Source organism: Cibotium barometz, chromosome 30, assembly GCF_041138505.1.
Source record: "Cibotium barometz isolate CiBa-2024 chromosome 30, ASM4113850v1, whole genome shotgun sequence".
Classification (NCBI taxonomy): Eukaryota; Viridiplantae; Streptophyta; class Polypodiopsida; order Cyatheales; family Cibotiaceae; genus Cibotium; species Cibotium barometz.
Window position 1 is genome coordinate 25,006,127 of NC_141075.1, and position 13,091 is coordinate 25,019,217.

Consider the following 13,091-nt stretch of genomic DNA (forward strand, 5'->3'; position numbering starts at 1 on the left):
ACAGCTCAGCCCAACTCTTGGTCTTTCAGTCCAAAGTCTATCATACAGTCATTCTCTTCAAAGTAATAAAAGCAAATACTCCTAGCAATAGGAGGGGACCCTTCAATAGGTAATTTGGGACCCAATAAGATGTACGGATCTATCTCTTTCTCTCTCATTTCTTAAATTGTCAAGCGATGAAGTGGATTGCTAAAGACTCATGAAACTCAGGATAAAGAAGGCGGTGTGAGATTGTGTGACAGGATCCTTCATCTACGCATAATTCCGATGCATGTTACATGTGGCAACCAAACACTCTTCCCATATAGAGAAGCCAGACCGTGGAGATAGTAAATTCATGTGTCTATATGGGGATTACCTTCACTAGTCCTATCTTCACCATGCACCTGGTGAAACCGGCCTCTGGTAGAAACCAAAGTGCGGTGGACTAGCAGTCACCCGTCCACTTGTAGTCTAGGTATGAAAACAGAATAGATTGGAGCTAGAGTGCCAAATCTGAAAACAAAGCGACACCTGTTGGCCCCAAAGCTTGGCGCCCCTTGCGGTATTTCTTTATTCCATTTCAAAAGTATGAAAGGCTGAGTACAACAAAATCAGCCAAGAGATTTGACAGCCCACAATACCTCTTAGCACAGAGGATTCACACACACAGATCTGTGTCTCAAATCCACACTCTGTGCCTCCCTCTGATCAGCCAAGACCATTAAGCAAGGCTGCCATGAGCATACATCTGGCATATCTCAAGCACATGATTCAACATCTCAGCTCATACATACATTCACTGTTCAATCTCTGTCTCCACCCTTTTCAATCTGCCATACCCCTCCTCTCACAAGGGGCCAGATAACTCAAATCTGCAACAGACATAAGGCAATAGAAAGAGAGATATATGAACAGATGCGGAGCTTACCAAAATCAGCTCGTGGATCTGCACCGGAGGAAGCAACGGTACCAATCTGTACTTGCAGACACTTGCTTCAGCAATCCTGCTCCACACGTGTGAGTGTACTTGTCTGTACCTTCCTCTCTGCATCCACTTCAATGTTGTACCTGACTGTTCAGCACATAGAAGCTGCACAGAACCAGTCCGTACTGCCTCTGCACACGTGTCAGAACCTGTCCGTACAGAACTGTATGGCCAGTTCTGCTGTCGCCTGAGGATTCTGGTGCGCCTGCTCCTGCTATACCCGACTGTACCTGCTGTACAGTTAGTCAACGCCGCCTGTACCAGGTCTGTCCAGCCCCTGCTCTGGCCGTACAGTGTACCTGCAGAAGTACAGGTCTGTACTTACAATCGTACCAGCCATCGTACTGTCTGAATACTACAACTGCAGCCGCCTGTTGCAATCTGTACCTGTTTCACAGCCGCCGCCTCTGCCTGCAGCAGTACGGATGCTGTACGTACTGCTCCAGCACACAGAAATCAGCAGCAAAGCTTCTCCTCAACAGTCGACTTCTTCCCTCTTGCTTTCCATGCTTCCTCTTGCACGTATGCTCCACGTTTTCCCAAAAAGAAGAGAGTGTAGAGAAAGAGGCATGCACTCCAAAAGTGGAGTCCCCCCTCCCCATAATAATCCTAGGGCCCCAACTTCAATAAATATTAAAGTTTCCTAGGGGCCACTAAGGCCTAGGGACAACCATTCATAAAACATTAAAATTTTAATGTTCTAGTTCCGCCCTTCACACCTAGGGATGTCCACACATCATTAACTCTGTCCGGGCACCCCCCATGTGAATCATTCAATATTTTGTCTCAGCAACCACCATGCCCACACTTGTGCTGTTCCATTTTCACAGGGCCATGACATAACCCCCCTCTTGAAAAATGGCAAGCATCCTCCATTGCATTCTGGTGATACAGCAAAATATCCAAAGTGAAATATACAATACGGCAAGATCAGCGTCCCAATCTCTCTAAGCCATACACATGTATCAACATTCACTGCAAACCAATGGCGTAGTAATAGTCCAAGTTGTATACCACTGTGAACCATACATATCCACAAAATCCCATGTGACTAGTACACATATATCATAGAAGTCCCATAAACAGATGTACTGTCAGCCATCAGTACCTTCGGGTGAGATAAAAACTGCACCAAGCGACCTCTAGATGTCATCTGAGCCTGTCTGTATCAAGGGAGTGGAGGTGCTACCCCCCTCTTGAGCATCAGGTAATGCTCCAGACCCATGCTCTGCTGAACCTGAATGAGCCACAACAAGTGTCGGCTCTAACTCAAAGGCATCAAGATAAAGCTGCAAAACTTGAGGTGAATCTGTTAAGTCACCTTCCTCCATCCACTTCACATCCATCGGTGAATAGTTCTTGAACTTCACAAGATAGCGACGGGAAACTTTACCTCGTACTTTTCTTTCCTTATGTGCCAGTATCTGCTCTGGAATCAGAACCTCATCAAGTTTCTCAACTTCCGGCTGAGCCTCATCTGATACATCCTCAGGCACATCCCCACGGAAAGGTCTAAGGAGACTCACGTGAAAAGCATTGTGAATCCTCCAGTGATCTGGTAGCTTCAAACGATAGGCTACCTCACCAATCTTTTCCAATACCTGAAAAGGCCCATAATAACGCATGCTCAACTTAGGAAATAAGCGCTCTTTACCCTTCATCTTCTTAAGTCTAGCCTTTTCAAAGCACAAAAGAACCCAATCACCCAATGCAAACTCTAGAGCACGTCTATGACGGTCTGCGGCTTTCTTTTGCTTCTGCTGAGTTTTCTGGAGTGCTAACTTAACTCTCCGATAAGCTTCATCCATACTCTCCACATACTGATCAGCCTCAAAGATCTTATCCTTTGTATGCAAAATGGGTGGTACCTTCTTCCCTCCTTCCACAATCTCAAAAGGCGCCTTGCCTGTCGAGGTATTACAGTGTTGTTATATGCAAACTCCACCAAAGGAAGATACTTTTCCCATTGTTGCTTGTGCTCTGACACATAACACTTAAGAAGATCCAACACTGTAGAGTTAGCCTCTTCTGACTGACCATCTGTTTGTGGATGAAATGACGATGAAAACTTGAGAGTTGTACCCATGTTGTCAAACAACCCTCTCCAGAACAAACTCTCGTCATCCGTGGATCACGGTCACTAATGATAGACGTAGGCAAGCCATGATACTTGAAGATGTTCGCCGTGAACAACTTCACCATATGATCCACTTTGATCGTCTTATGCACGGGAATGAAATGAGCCTGCTTACTGAACCTGCATATGGTAGTCCAAATGCCATCATTGCCCGTTTGTGTCCGTGAAAGATCAAATATAAAATCCATGGCAATGCTCTCCCAAGGTCTATCTGGAATAGGTAAAGGCTGTAATAACCCTGGTGTCTTTTGACGGTCAAACTTTACCTTCTGACATACGATGCATTGCCTCACAAAGGCATCAACATCTCTTCTCAAGGTTGGCCAATAAAAGAAAGTCTCCACTGCTTTTACCGTGGCGTCAATACCTCTACGACCTGCATACGGTGGAGCATGACTTTCAATCATAACCTTGAGGCGCAATGGCCTGGTAACACACAGTCTGCCATGCATCAATAAAAACCCATCTCTGAGAGTGTAGTGCTCATGCCGCTAACCCTCAGACATCTGATCATACAATTTTTCAAAGTCCTCATCATGGGCATACTGCTCTTTCATTTCATCAAGCTCATGATGATAAGCAAGTGAAACTGCAGAGACCTGTGGCTTGCGTGACAAAGCATCTGCCACCACATTCTTTTTTGCCTTCCACATGCACAATCTGGAAGTGAAACATAGACAAAAAGTTTGCCCAACGCATATGCTTCTCTGAAAGCTTAGTTTGCGTGAGGAAATAACGCAAGGTCTGATGATCTGTCTACACAGTGAAATCAGCCCCAAGCAAGTAATGTTTCCATGTAGAAAGAGCGTGAATTACAACCGACATCTCTTTCTCATAAACCTATAAATGCTTCTCGGCATCTTGCAATATTCTACTCTCATAGGCTATCACATGTCCCTCTTGCATGAGAACTGCACCAATGCTGCTTCCGCATGCATCACACTGGACAACAAAAGCCTTTTGGAGGTCCGATAACACCAATACTGGATCCGAAGTAAGCTTTTCTTTGAGCTTTTTGAATGCTGTAATTTCCCGATCAGCCCATCTAAACGGAGTTGCCTTCTTCGTCAAGGCATGAAGAGGCGAAGCAATTTCAGCAAAGTACCGTATGTACCGCCTGTAATAGGAACACAATCCTAGAAAGCTGCGTACATCATGCACGGTCCTCAAATCTGGCCAATTAAGAATTGCTTCCACCTTCGCTGGATCCATACGGACTCCATGCTTAGACACAATATGCCCCAAGAAATGTATCTCTTGCAAAAAGAACTCACTCTTCTTGCCATTAACAACCAGCCTATGGTTCCTGAGTTCTGCAAACACAATGGCCAAATGCCTTCTATGCTCTTCCTCAGTTTGTGAATACACAATCATATCATCAAAGAATGTGCCCACAAACGCTCTATGAGGCCGGAAAATCCTGTTCATCATTCTGTTAAATGTGGCAGGTGCATTTGTCAAACCAAAGGGCATAACCAAGAACTCATACAATCCAAACGTGGTTCGGAATGCTGTCTTATGCACATCCTCGGGTCTAATTCGTATCTGATGATACCCGCTTTTCAAGTCAATACGACTAAAGACTGTGGAGCCCTGTAAGCGGTCCAAAATGTCATCGATCCTCGGTATGGGAAATCGATTCTTGATGGTATTCTTGTTCAGCGCCCTGTAGTCAATACACATGCGCCAAGAACCATCCTTCTTCTGCACTAAGAGTACAGGTGAGCAAAAGGGTGATGAGCTAGGCTGTATCAACCCTTTATTCAAAAGCTCCTGCACCTGACTCATAATCTCTTCCTGTTGGGCTGCACTAACACGGTGCGGCGGTCTATTCGGTGGAGTACTACCGGGAATTAGATCAATGGCATGATCTTCTGGCCTCTCAGGAGGAAGTTCTCCTGGCAATGACTCGGAAAAACAATCTTGAAACCCACATAAGAAATCAGTCCTGTCCTTATCTAACATAGACAAATTAGACTTAGACTCATCATCTTGTGCATCCTTTACATAAATCAAGTACGCGGAAAGATGCTTTTTCATTACTGATGAAATCGCCGAAGCGGATACAGTAGGAACAGATTCCCCTTTGAGTTTTACATCCAGTACATGTTCTTTCCCTCTATGAGTCAGAGTAATTTTCCTATTATATGTATCCACCACCGCATGTACTCTGTGGCACCATGGCATCCCCAACAAAACATCACAGCCATCCAGAGGCATGATGAAAAACTCTTCAGTGTCCACATAACCCTGCAAATGAAGCCTGAGCTTCCCAATGATAGGAGTAACGGGTTCTGCATACCCTGGACAAGCCATATTAGCCTCATGTAACGACCCCATCTCCTCTGCACGAATCCCCAATCGGCCAGCCAAATCTGGTGAAATGAAGTTGGCTCTAGCACATGTGTCAAAGAATATCAAGGCATTCTGATCTCACTTTGCCCCATGCCCTGCACAACTCTGTCTCCTCACCACCTGGCTGTTCCCCCACAAGATCAGGAACTAACCCTACAGAAGGCTTTGGTTTCTTTGACTTGGGCTCTCCTTTATTGTCAGAGTCCTTTTGGGACTTTCTCTTGGGACAATTAAATGACATATGTCCCTCTTCTGTACAGTAAAAACATTTCCGAGCATCTCTCAAAGCCTGTCTTTTCTCAACTCTTGGGCATTGGCAACTTCTTATACTTCGTCTCTGAAGACCCTTTAGCATCACGAGAAGCATGCCCAAATTTTTCAGCTTTCTTGCTCAAGTTCTTACTGCCTTTAAACCCAGATGAGCCTCCAGTGAGTAACGCATTAGCTGTCATAGCATTTTCAATCATCTGTGACATGTTCGTTACTCGTCTTGATACAATAATCTCGCACCTCTTTGGGCAGCCCACAACAATACTTCTCTACCTGCTCAGACAAAGGCACTGCACGGTAAGAAGTCACTGGGAGTAAAGCTTCCCAAAACTTCTTGTTATAATCTTCCAAATTTTCACATTTTGAAGCATCCAACTTGTGCCATGCAGTCATAACATCCACCTCAGATGTAGATGTAAGCCATACGGAAGAGAAAACCTGTTTAAACTGTACCCAAGTAGTGGGTGCTATGCCCTGCAAAAGAAGAGTAGACCACCACTGCAAAGCATTGCCCTTGAGAAAAGTGGTAGCTTTCCTCACCTTAGAGGACTCTGTGTAATTCCCACCAGAAAAAGCAGCATCAAACTGCTGTAAAAAGGTGAGTGCTTTAAGTTTATCTTTGGCCCCACTGAATGTATCAAACTTCACTGCAGCTCCCCCTTCCTTGTAATCCCTCGCCTTTCCCATAGGCGTTAGATTATCATATGGAAGTGGCTTTGCAAGATTGCTGCCCCCAACATTCATGCCTATCATTGGGTCAACATTACCCATTCCCATACCTGGCATACCATACATTCCAGCCATGTTTCCAAACATTCCATTATGCATACCTGGCTGCATGCCACCATACATATTGCCTTGCATTCCAGGTTGCATGCCTCCAAACATATTTCCTTGCATACCGGACTGCATACCACCATACATATTCCCCTGCATACCAGGCTGAAAATTAGCTCCAAAAGGCCCTGGCATACCCATGCCTCCCTGAAGATAACCCCCAGTCATGGATTGGAACACCGAGCCACCACCAAAATAACCTGGATGCATATTCTGCTGAGGAATTGATGGCTGTCCAAAGAAGGAACTCTGAGAGTTTGCACCATAAGCATGGTGCATGTTTGGAAACTGGCCAAAAGATGGATCCTGTGGGATGGCACCACTATGACCCTGAGGAAGGTTCTTAGAACGAACCTTCTTCTTCTTCTTTTCGGGCTCTGTACTACGGGATCTCATAAATTCAGCAAACCTCTCACTTTGTGTGAGCTGCATAAATACATCCATAACACCAGCCAAACGATCTTTAAACCGAGCATCATCATCCTCTTTACCAAGTACATCTTCTGACTGTGTTACATCCTCATAATGCTCATCATCTGCAGCCTGTTCTCCTGCAAGATTATCCTCAGATACATCTCTCTCAGGAGAGGTCTCTTGCTCTTCTTCTTCATGATAGAAGTACTCATCCCCTGTATTAGACATGTTTGCTGAATTTTTCAGCGATGGCTTTCTTCGAGGCAACCACGAGCTCACCCCCTTCAGAAAGTTGATGATTGGTTCCGGCGACGGAACCTTGAAACCGGCCTCTGGTAGAAACCAAAGTGCGGTGGACTAGCAGTCACCCGTCCACTTGTAGTCTAGGTATGAAAACAGAATAGATTGGAGCTAGAGTGCCCAAATCTGAAAACAAAGCAACACCTGTTGGCCCCAAAGCTTGGCGCCCCTTGCGGTATTTCTTTATTCCATTTCAAAAGTATGAAAGGCTGAGTACAACAAAATCAGCCAAGAGATTACACCTGTATGTCCAATCTGACAGCCCACAATACCTCTTAGCACAGAGGATTCACACACACAGATCTGTGTCTCAAATCCACACTCTGTGCCTCCCTCTGATCAGCCAAGACCATTAAGCAGGGCTGCCATGAGCATACATCTGGCATATCTCAAGCACATGATTCAACATCTCAGCTCATACATACATTCACTGTTCAATCTCTGTCTCCACCCTTTTCAATCTGCCATACCCCTCCTCTCACAAGGGGCCAGATAGCTCAAATCTGCAACAGACATAAGGCAATAGAAAGAGAGATATATGAACAGATGCGGAGCTTACCAAAATCAGCTCGTGGATCTGCACCAGAGGAAGCAACGGTACCAATCTGTACTTGCAGACACTTGCTTCAGCAATCCTGCTCCACACGTGTGAGTGTACTTGTCTGTACCTTCCTCTCTGCATCCACTTCAATGTTGTACCTAACTATTTAGCACATAGAAGCTGCACAAAACCAGTCCGTATTGCCTCTGCACACGTGTCAGAATCTGTCCGTACAGAACTGTACGGCCAGTTCAGCTGTCGCCTGAGGTTTCTGGTGCGCCTGCTCTTGCCGTACCCGACTGTACCTGCTGTACAGTCAGTCAACGCCGCCTGTACCAGGTCTGTCCAGCCCCTGCTCTGGCCGTACAGTGTACCTGCAGAAGTACAGGTCTGTACTTGCAATCGTACCAGCCTGTACTGTCTGAATACTGCAGCTGCAGCCGCCTGTTGGAATCTGTACCTGTTTCACAGCTGCCGCCTCTGCCTGCAGCAGTACGGATGCTATACGTACTGCTCCAGCACACAGAAATCAGCAGCAAAGCTTCTCCTCAGCAGTCGACTTCTTCCCTCTTGCTTTCCACGCTTCCTCTTGCACGTATGCTCCACGTTTTCCCAAAAAGAAGAGAGAGAGTGTAGAGAGAGAGGCATGCACTCCAAAAGTGGAGTCCCCCCTCCCCATAATAATCCTAGGGCCCCAACTTCAATAAATATTAAAGTTCCCTAGGGGCCACTAAGGCCTAGGGGCAACCATTCATAAAACATTAAAATTTTAATGTTCTAGTTCCCCCCTTCACACCTAGGGATGTCCACACATCATTAACTCTGTCCGGGCACCCCCCATGTGAATCATTCAATATTTTGTCTCAGCAACCACCATGCCCACACTTGTGCTGTTCCATTTTCACAGGGCCATGACACCTGGCTGCCCAAGCCTGCTTAGCACTGGCTCGTTTTTGAAGAGTAGGCCCACTTTCAGGAACCTAGCACAAAGAGTTGGCTATTCGACACATTGGTGAGGCCAGCTCTAATGTATTGGGCTTCATTATGCGGAGGTGATCTGGGAGAAGAGGATGAGAGGAGAATGGAGAGAGTGCACGTAATGATGTTTTCACACATTATCAAGAGTAAGCCCTCTATACCACATGAGATAGTTTTGGCGTAGTTTGGGGCAGCACCATTGGTCATAGGTCCTCTTCTACATGACAACCTACATTGGAGAGAGTGCACGTAATGATGTTTTCACACATTATCAAGAGTAAGCCCTCTGTCCACATGAGATGGTTTTGGCGTAGTTTGGGGCAGCACCATTGGTCATACGTCCTCTTCTACATGACAACCTACATTGGACAAAGATAGCCTGTCAACCATGGAATTTAAGTCTTTTGAACAGGGCTTCAATGAGGCACCAGACTATCTTCATTGACATTGAGTTTGGGAGAGCTGTAGGCATCCCACGGGAGACTCGGGTATGCAGGCTAGGGAGATTGAGACTGGAGAGCATTACATATGCGAATGCCATACACCGGATATTTCATTGCTCCTTCAAGATGGTTTTGGCCTCCTCTCACAGGTGATGCAGTATAAAGACCAGAGATGTCTCAGCTTGTACTTGATGGAGCTTTGCCATCTCTGGAGACTCTAATAAGAGGGCACTCAGAGAGACACATTGCCCCTTCTAGATGGTCTCATAGGTGATGCAGTATACAGACCAGAGATGTCTCGGCTTGTACTTGTCAGACCTCTTACAGACTTTTTGGTTCTCATCGGGCAATCCTGATGACCACCACCCATGCTCGCCCACAAGAGAGAGAGCACAGATGTCGCAACCGAGCCCATGGCCTTCTGGCACCACACCCAAGGAATCACCACAAAGAGGGCACGGTCTCTCTGGGCCCCTGCCCCTAGAGATCCCCACCTGCCAGCTACAGATCCAGGACATCCGCAGACACCATAGCGATGTACTGCTATAGGAGGTGGACATTACTGCATTGTACACCATTCAGGAGGACACAGATGAGCTTTGAATCTCTTTTTTGTATACAAGGGCTCACAGTACGTGGTTCTGTTTTGTTTGGTAAATATTTCATGTCATGTTTCTGACGCCCAGTTATTCATGTATCATATGTGCTCATTTTCAATCGCATAGACCCTTTGGGTCTTTTGTAGACGTTTAATAACATCTCTCTCTCTCTCACACACATTTCTTTGGGTCAAAGCCACCAACTATAGTGGCCCAACAGGAGCAACAGCAGGACCAGCCATGTCCACAACAGCCTACATGCACACATGCTCCTCTGGCCCCACATACATGGGGTGTCACTAGTGAGAATGCAGGATCTAGACGAAAGGCCTCATCCCTCCACCCAGCAGGTGCAGATCCAGGATGTCCTTCAACGATATTGTGAGCTCCCATCGCAAAAGGGGAGATGCAATGGCTGCTTTGCAATCTATTCGGGAGGAGGATGGCATCAGTGTATGATCACACATTGTCATCATGTAGCATCACATGGATACTTAAGCTTATGTAGCTAGTTTCGTAGAGTGTTCATGGAAATGTTGTACTACCTTTTTGGTCTAATAGACCCTCTGGGTCTTTTGAGGATGTTAATCTCTCTCTCTCTCTCTCTCTCTCTCACACACACACACGCGCGCGCGCATGCACGCACGCTCTTTATGTCGTGGATTTTCTTTTACACCTATGTGAATGTTTGCAAGGTACAACTGTGTACACATCTCTGTGAATGCATCTCCGTATTCATGTCTGTTGTTGCACACAGTAATGGATCAATTAACATCTACGGGTAAAAATATTTTGCTCTGCTCAGTTTGATTTAATTGTAAGAGTGAATACACATGCAAAGTTCCCAAGCTGATACTTACACTCATAAGATTTCTGGAAGATACCCATAATCCCAGCATTCAACCTTGCTCCGTAGAAGTTCCAATCAATTGGCTTTGGTTTCTGTTCAGTAGGACGGTACCTGTCAGTAAAACCTTACAGTTTCCCAAAAATCATTGAAGGCATACAACAATGCATAACAAAACCACAACCCCCTTGTGCATGCAATGAATCATTGAAAGCACTTTGCACTAACAGTACCTGTCAGTGAAACCTTACAGTTTCTTAAAAATCATGGAAGGCATACAACAAATTAACAATGCATAACAAAACCACAAACCCCTTGTGCATGCAATGAATCATTGAAAGACAACTCTTTTCTTTTGAATCACAGAATGCTATTTTACAAGAAAGGTAAAGAATGTTTGGAATTTGGCAAACCCTAATGTTCAGCAGAGATACAAAGACAATAGCAAGAGCACAGAGTAGTTAGCAATAGAGAACTTGGAAGTGTGGATATATTAGAATGAAGTGATGAGATGTATACAACCACAAGTTACCTAAGTACAAACCCAAAATGTGAAAGTATAGGTGTCTGGACACACCAAATCTCCACGGGGGAAAAACCTCTATAATGTGTAGAGGGAAAAAGTGCCCCTAGTAAGCCCCCATTCACATGGTTACTACCACATATGTATAATCCTACAAATCCCCGATAGTGTGAAGTTTGAACATGTATAGGGTAGCAGATCACTCTCGAAATGGGAGTCACTAACAGTCAGAGTGCTATGGCTGTGGCAAGGAATCCGATTTTCCATGCTCGCACCAAGAATATAGAGATTCCTTATCACTATGTTAGAGAGAGGTTACATGGAGGGGAGATCAGCTTGATCTATTGTCCTACACATGACAACATTGTAGATCTATTTACGAAGGCGTTGCCTTGAGAAAAGTTTGAAGCTTTCCGCAAAGCTTTAGGGTTAGAATGGAAGTGGGTGTCTGCTAACACCCACGAAGATCTACCATCAATCTCCTTAACCACAAGCCATAGTTAGTTGCTTTTTTCCCAACCAAGATATAATGAGCTGCTAAGGAAAAAGCAATTCCCACTTGTGGACACTCTAGTGACATAAGCACCAACCCAATATGAATCACTGTAAGCAAGTAAATGACAATCACCCCCGGAGATAAAACAATCCAAGATCCTCGGTGCCTTGTAATTACCGAAACACTCACTTCACAGCTTGCCAATGCTTTGACCCTGGGCTGTGCATAAACTTAGTCAACTGAGACACCCCATATTGTATATCTTGCCTTGTATTACACAAATATATGAGGCAACCCACAGCTTGGCTATAATATGTGCTATCAAAAGGCTCTCTTGCATCATACATGCTCAGCCTAAGTCCAAGTTCTGCCAAAGTAGAAATAGGCTTGCAATCGTGAAATTTAGACCTTTCCAACAGCCACTTTATGTACTTGGAATGTAGTAGCACAATGCCCTCATCTGTCTGCATAAACTATATGCCCAAATAAAAGTGTATTAGGCTGAGATTCGACATCTCAAATGAGATCTCCAAATCAACCTTGAATGCTGCGTTTTTATCCTCATTTGTCCCAATCAATATCATGTCATCCACATAGAGGATGACCACAATCAAATCCTCTTCGTCCACCTTGATACAGAGGGTACTTACAGTCGAACTCTTTTGATAGCCTTGGCTGGTCAAATACGCATGTATCTTCTCATACCAAGCTCGGGGAGCTTATTTAAGGCCATACAATGCCTTTTTCAATCTATATATTTTTCTTTCTTGACCTTTGCCTCAAATCCAATGGGCCGAGATACATACACTTTTTCTTGGAAATACCCATTAAGGAAGGCCGTAATATCCGACTGATGTACTTTCCAACCATGATGGGTAGCCAATGTCATGTGCACCCTGCACTGCACTGGGGTACATAGTGACACACTAGCATCATCATCAGTGAAGTAATACCTTTTTAGGAACAATTGTTGTACGCTGTTGCGAGCCCATTGCGAGCCCTTAGTCCAAGGACAGTCAAGTACAAGCTGCGTAGGTCAATCTCTAAGCCATAAAGGTCAGTCCCCTTAACCCACTTGGAGAATTCATCAGATAAGTGCATGTGGCAATCAACCTTAGCAATAGGTTTGCATTAGAAGCATGTAGTTAGCATATAAGCTAGGAAGGCATGCCTATGGACCAGCCAAAGGCCAGCCCATGGCTGTCGGCCCCAATTGACAACTTGATTGGAGGCTGTTTACAGCCATGAAACCCAAGTAGAGCCAGCTGACAGCATGAGGGAACTATCATGTCCCTGTCGGCCAGTAAAGGGGCTGCATTGAGGGCTTACAACAGTGCAGGTCATGGCCAATAGGCAGTCAGACAGCACGTTGAGCAGCAGCAGC

The 13,091-nt window shown here is 45.3% G+C and overlaps 1 protein-coding gene across 2 annotated transcripts in view; it reads right to left on the minus strand.

The window, feature by feature from the left end:
• Window positions 1–13,091, minus strand: part of LOC147621312 (uncharacterized) — a 76,967-nt gene that overhangs the window by 50,984 nt on the left and 12,892 nt on the right. For both annotated transcript variants that reach the window (XM_086824037.1, XM_086824038.1), the window contains exon 2: window positions 10,702–10,783. In XM_086824037.1, coding sequence (XP_086680163.1) covers window positions 10,702–10,783 — 82 coding nt within the window. The remainder of the gene's footprint in view (window positions 1–10,701; window positions 10,784–13,091) is intronic.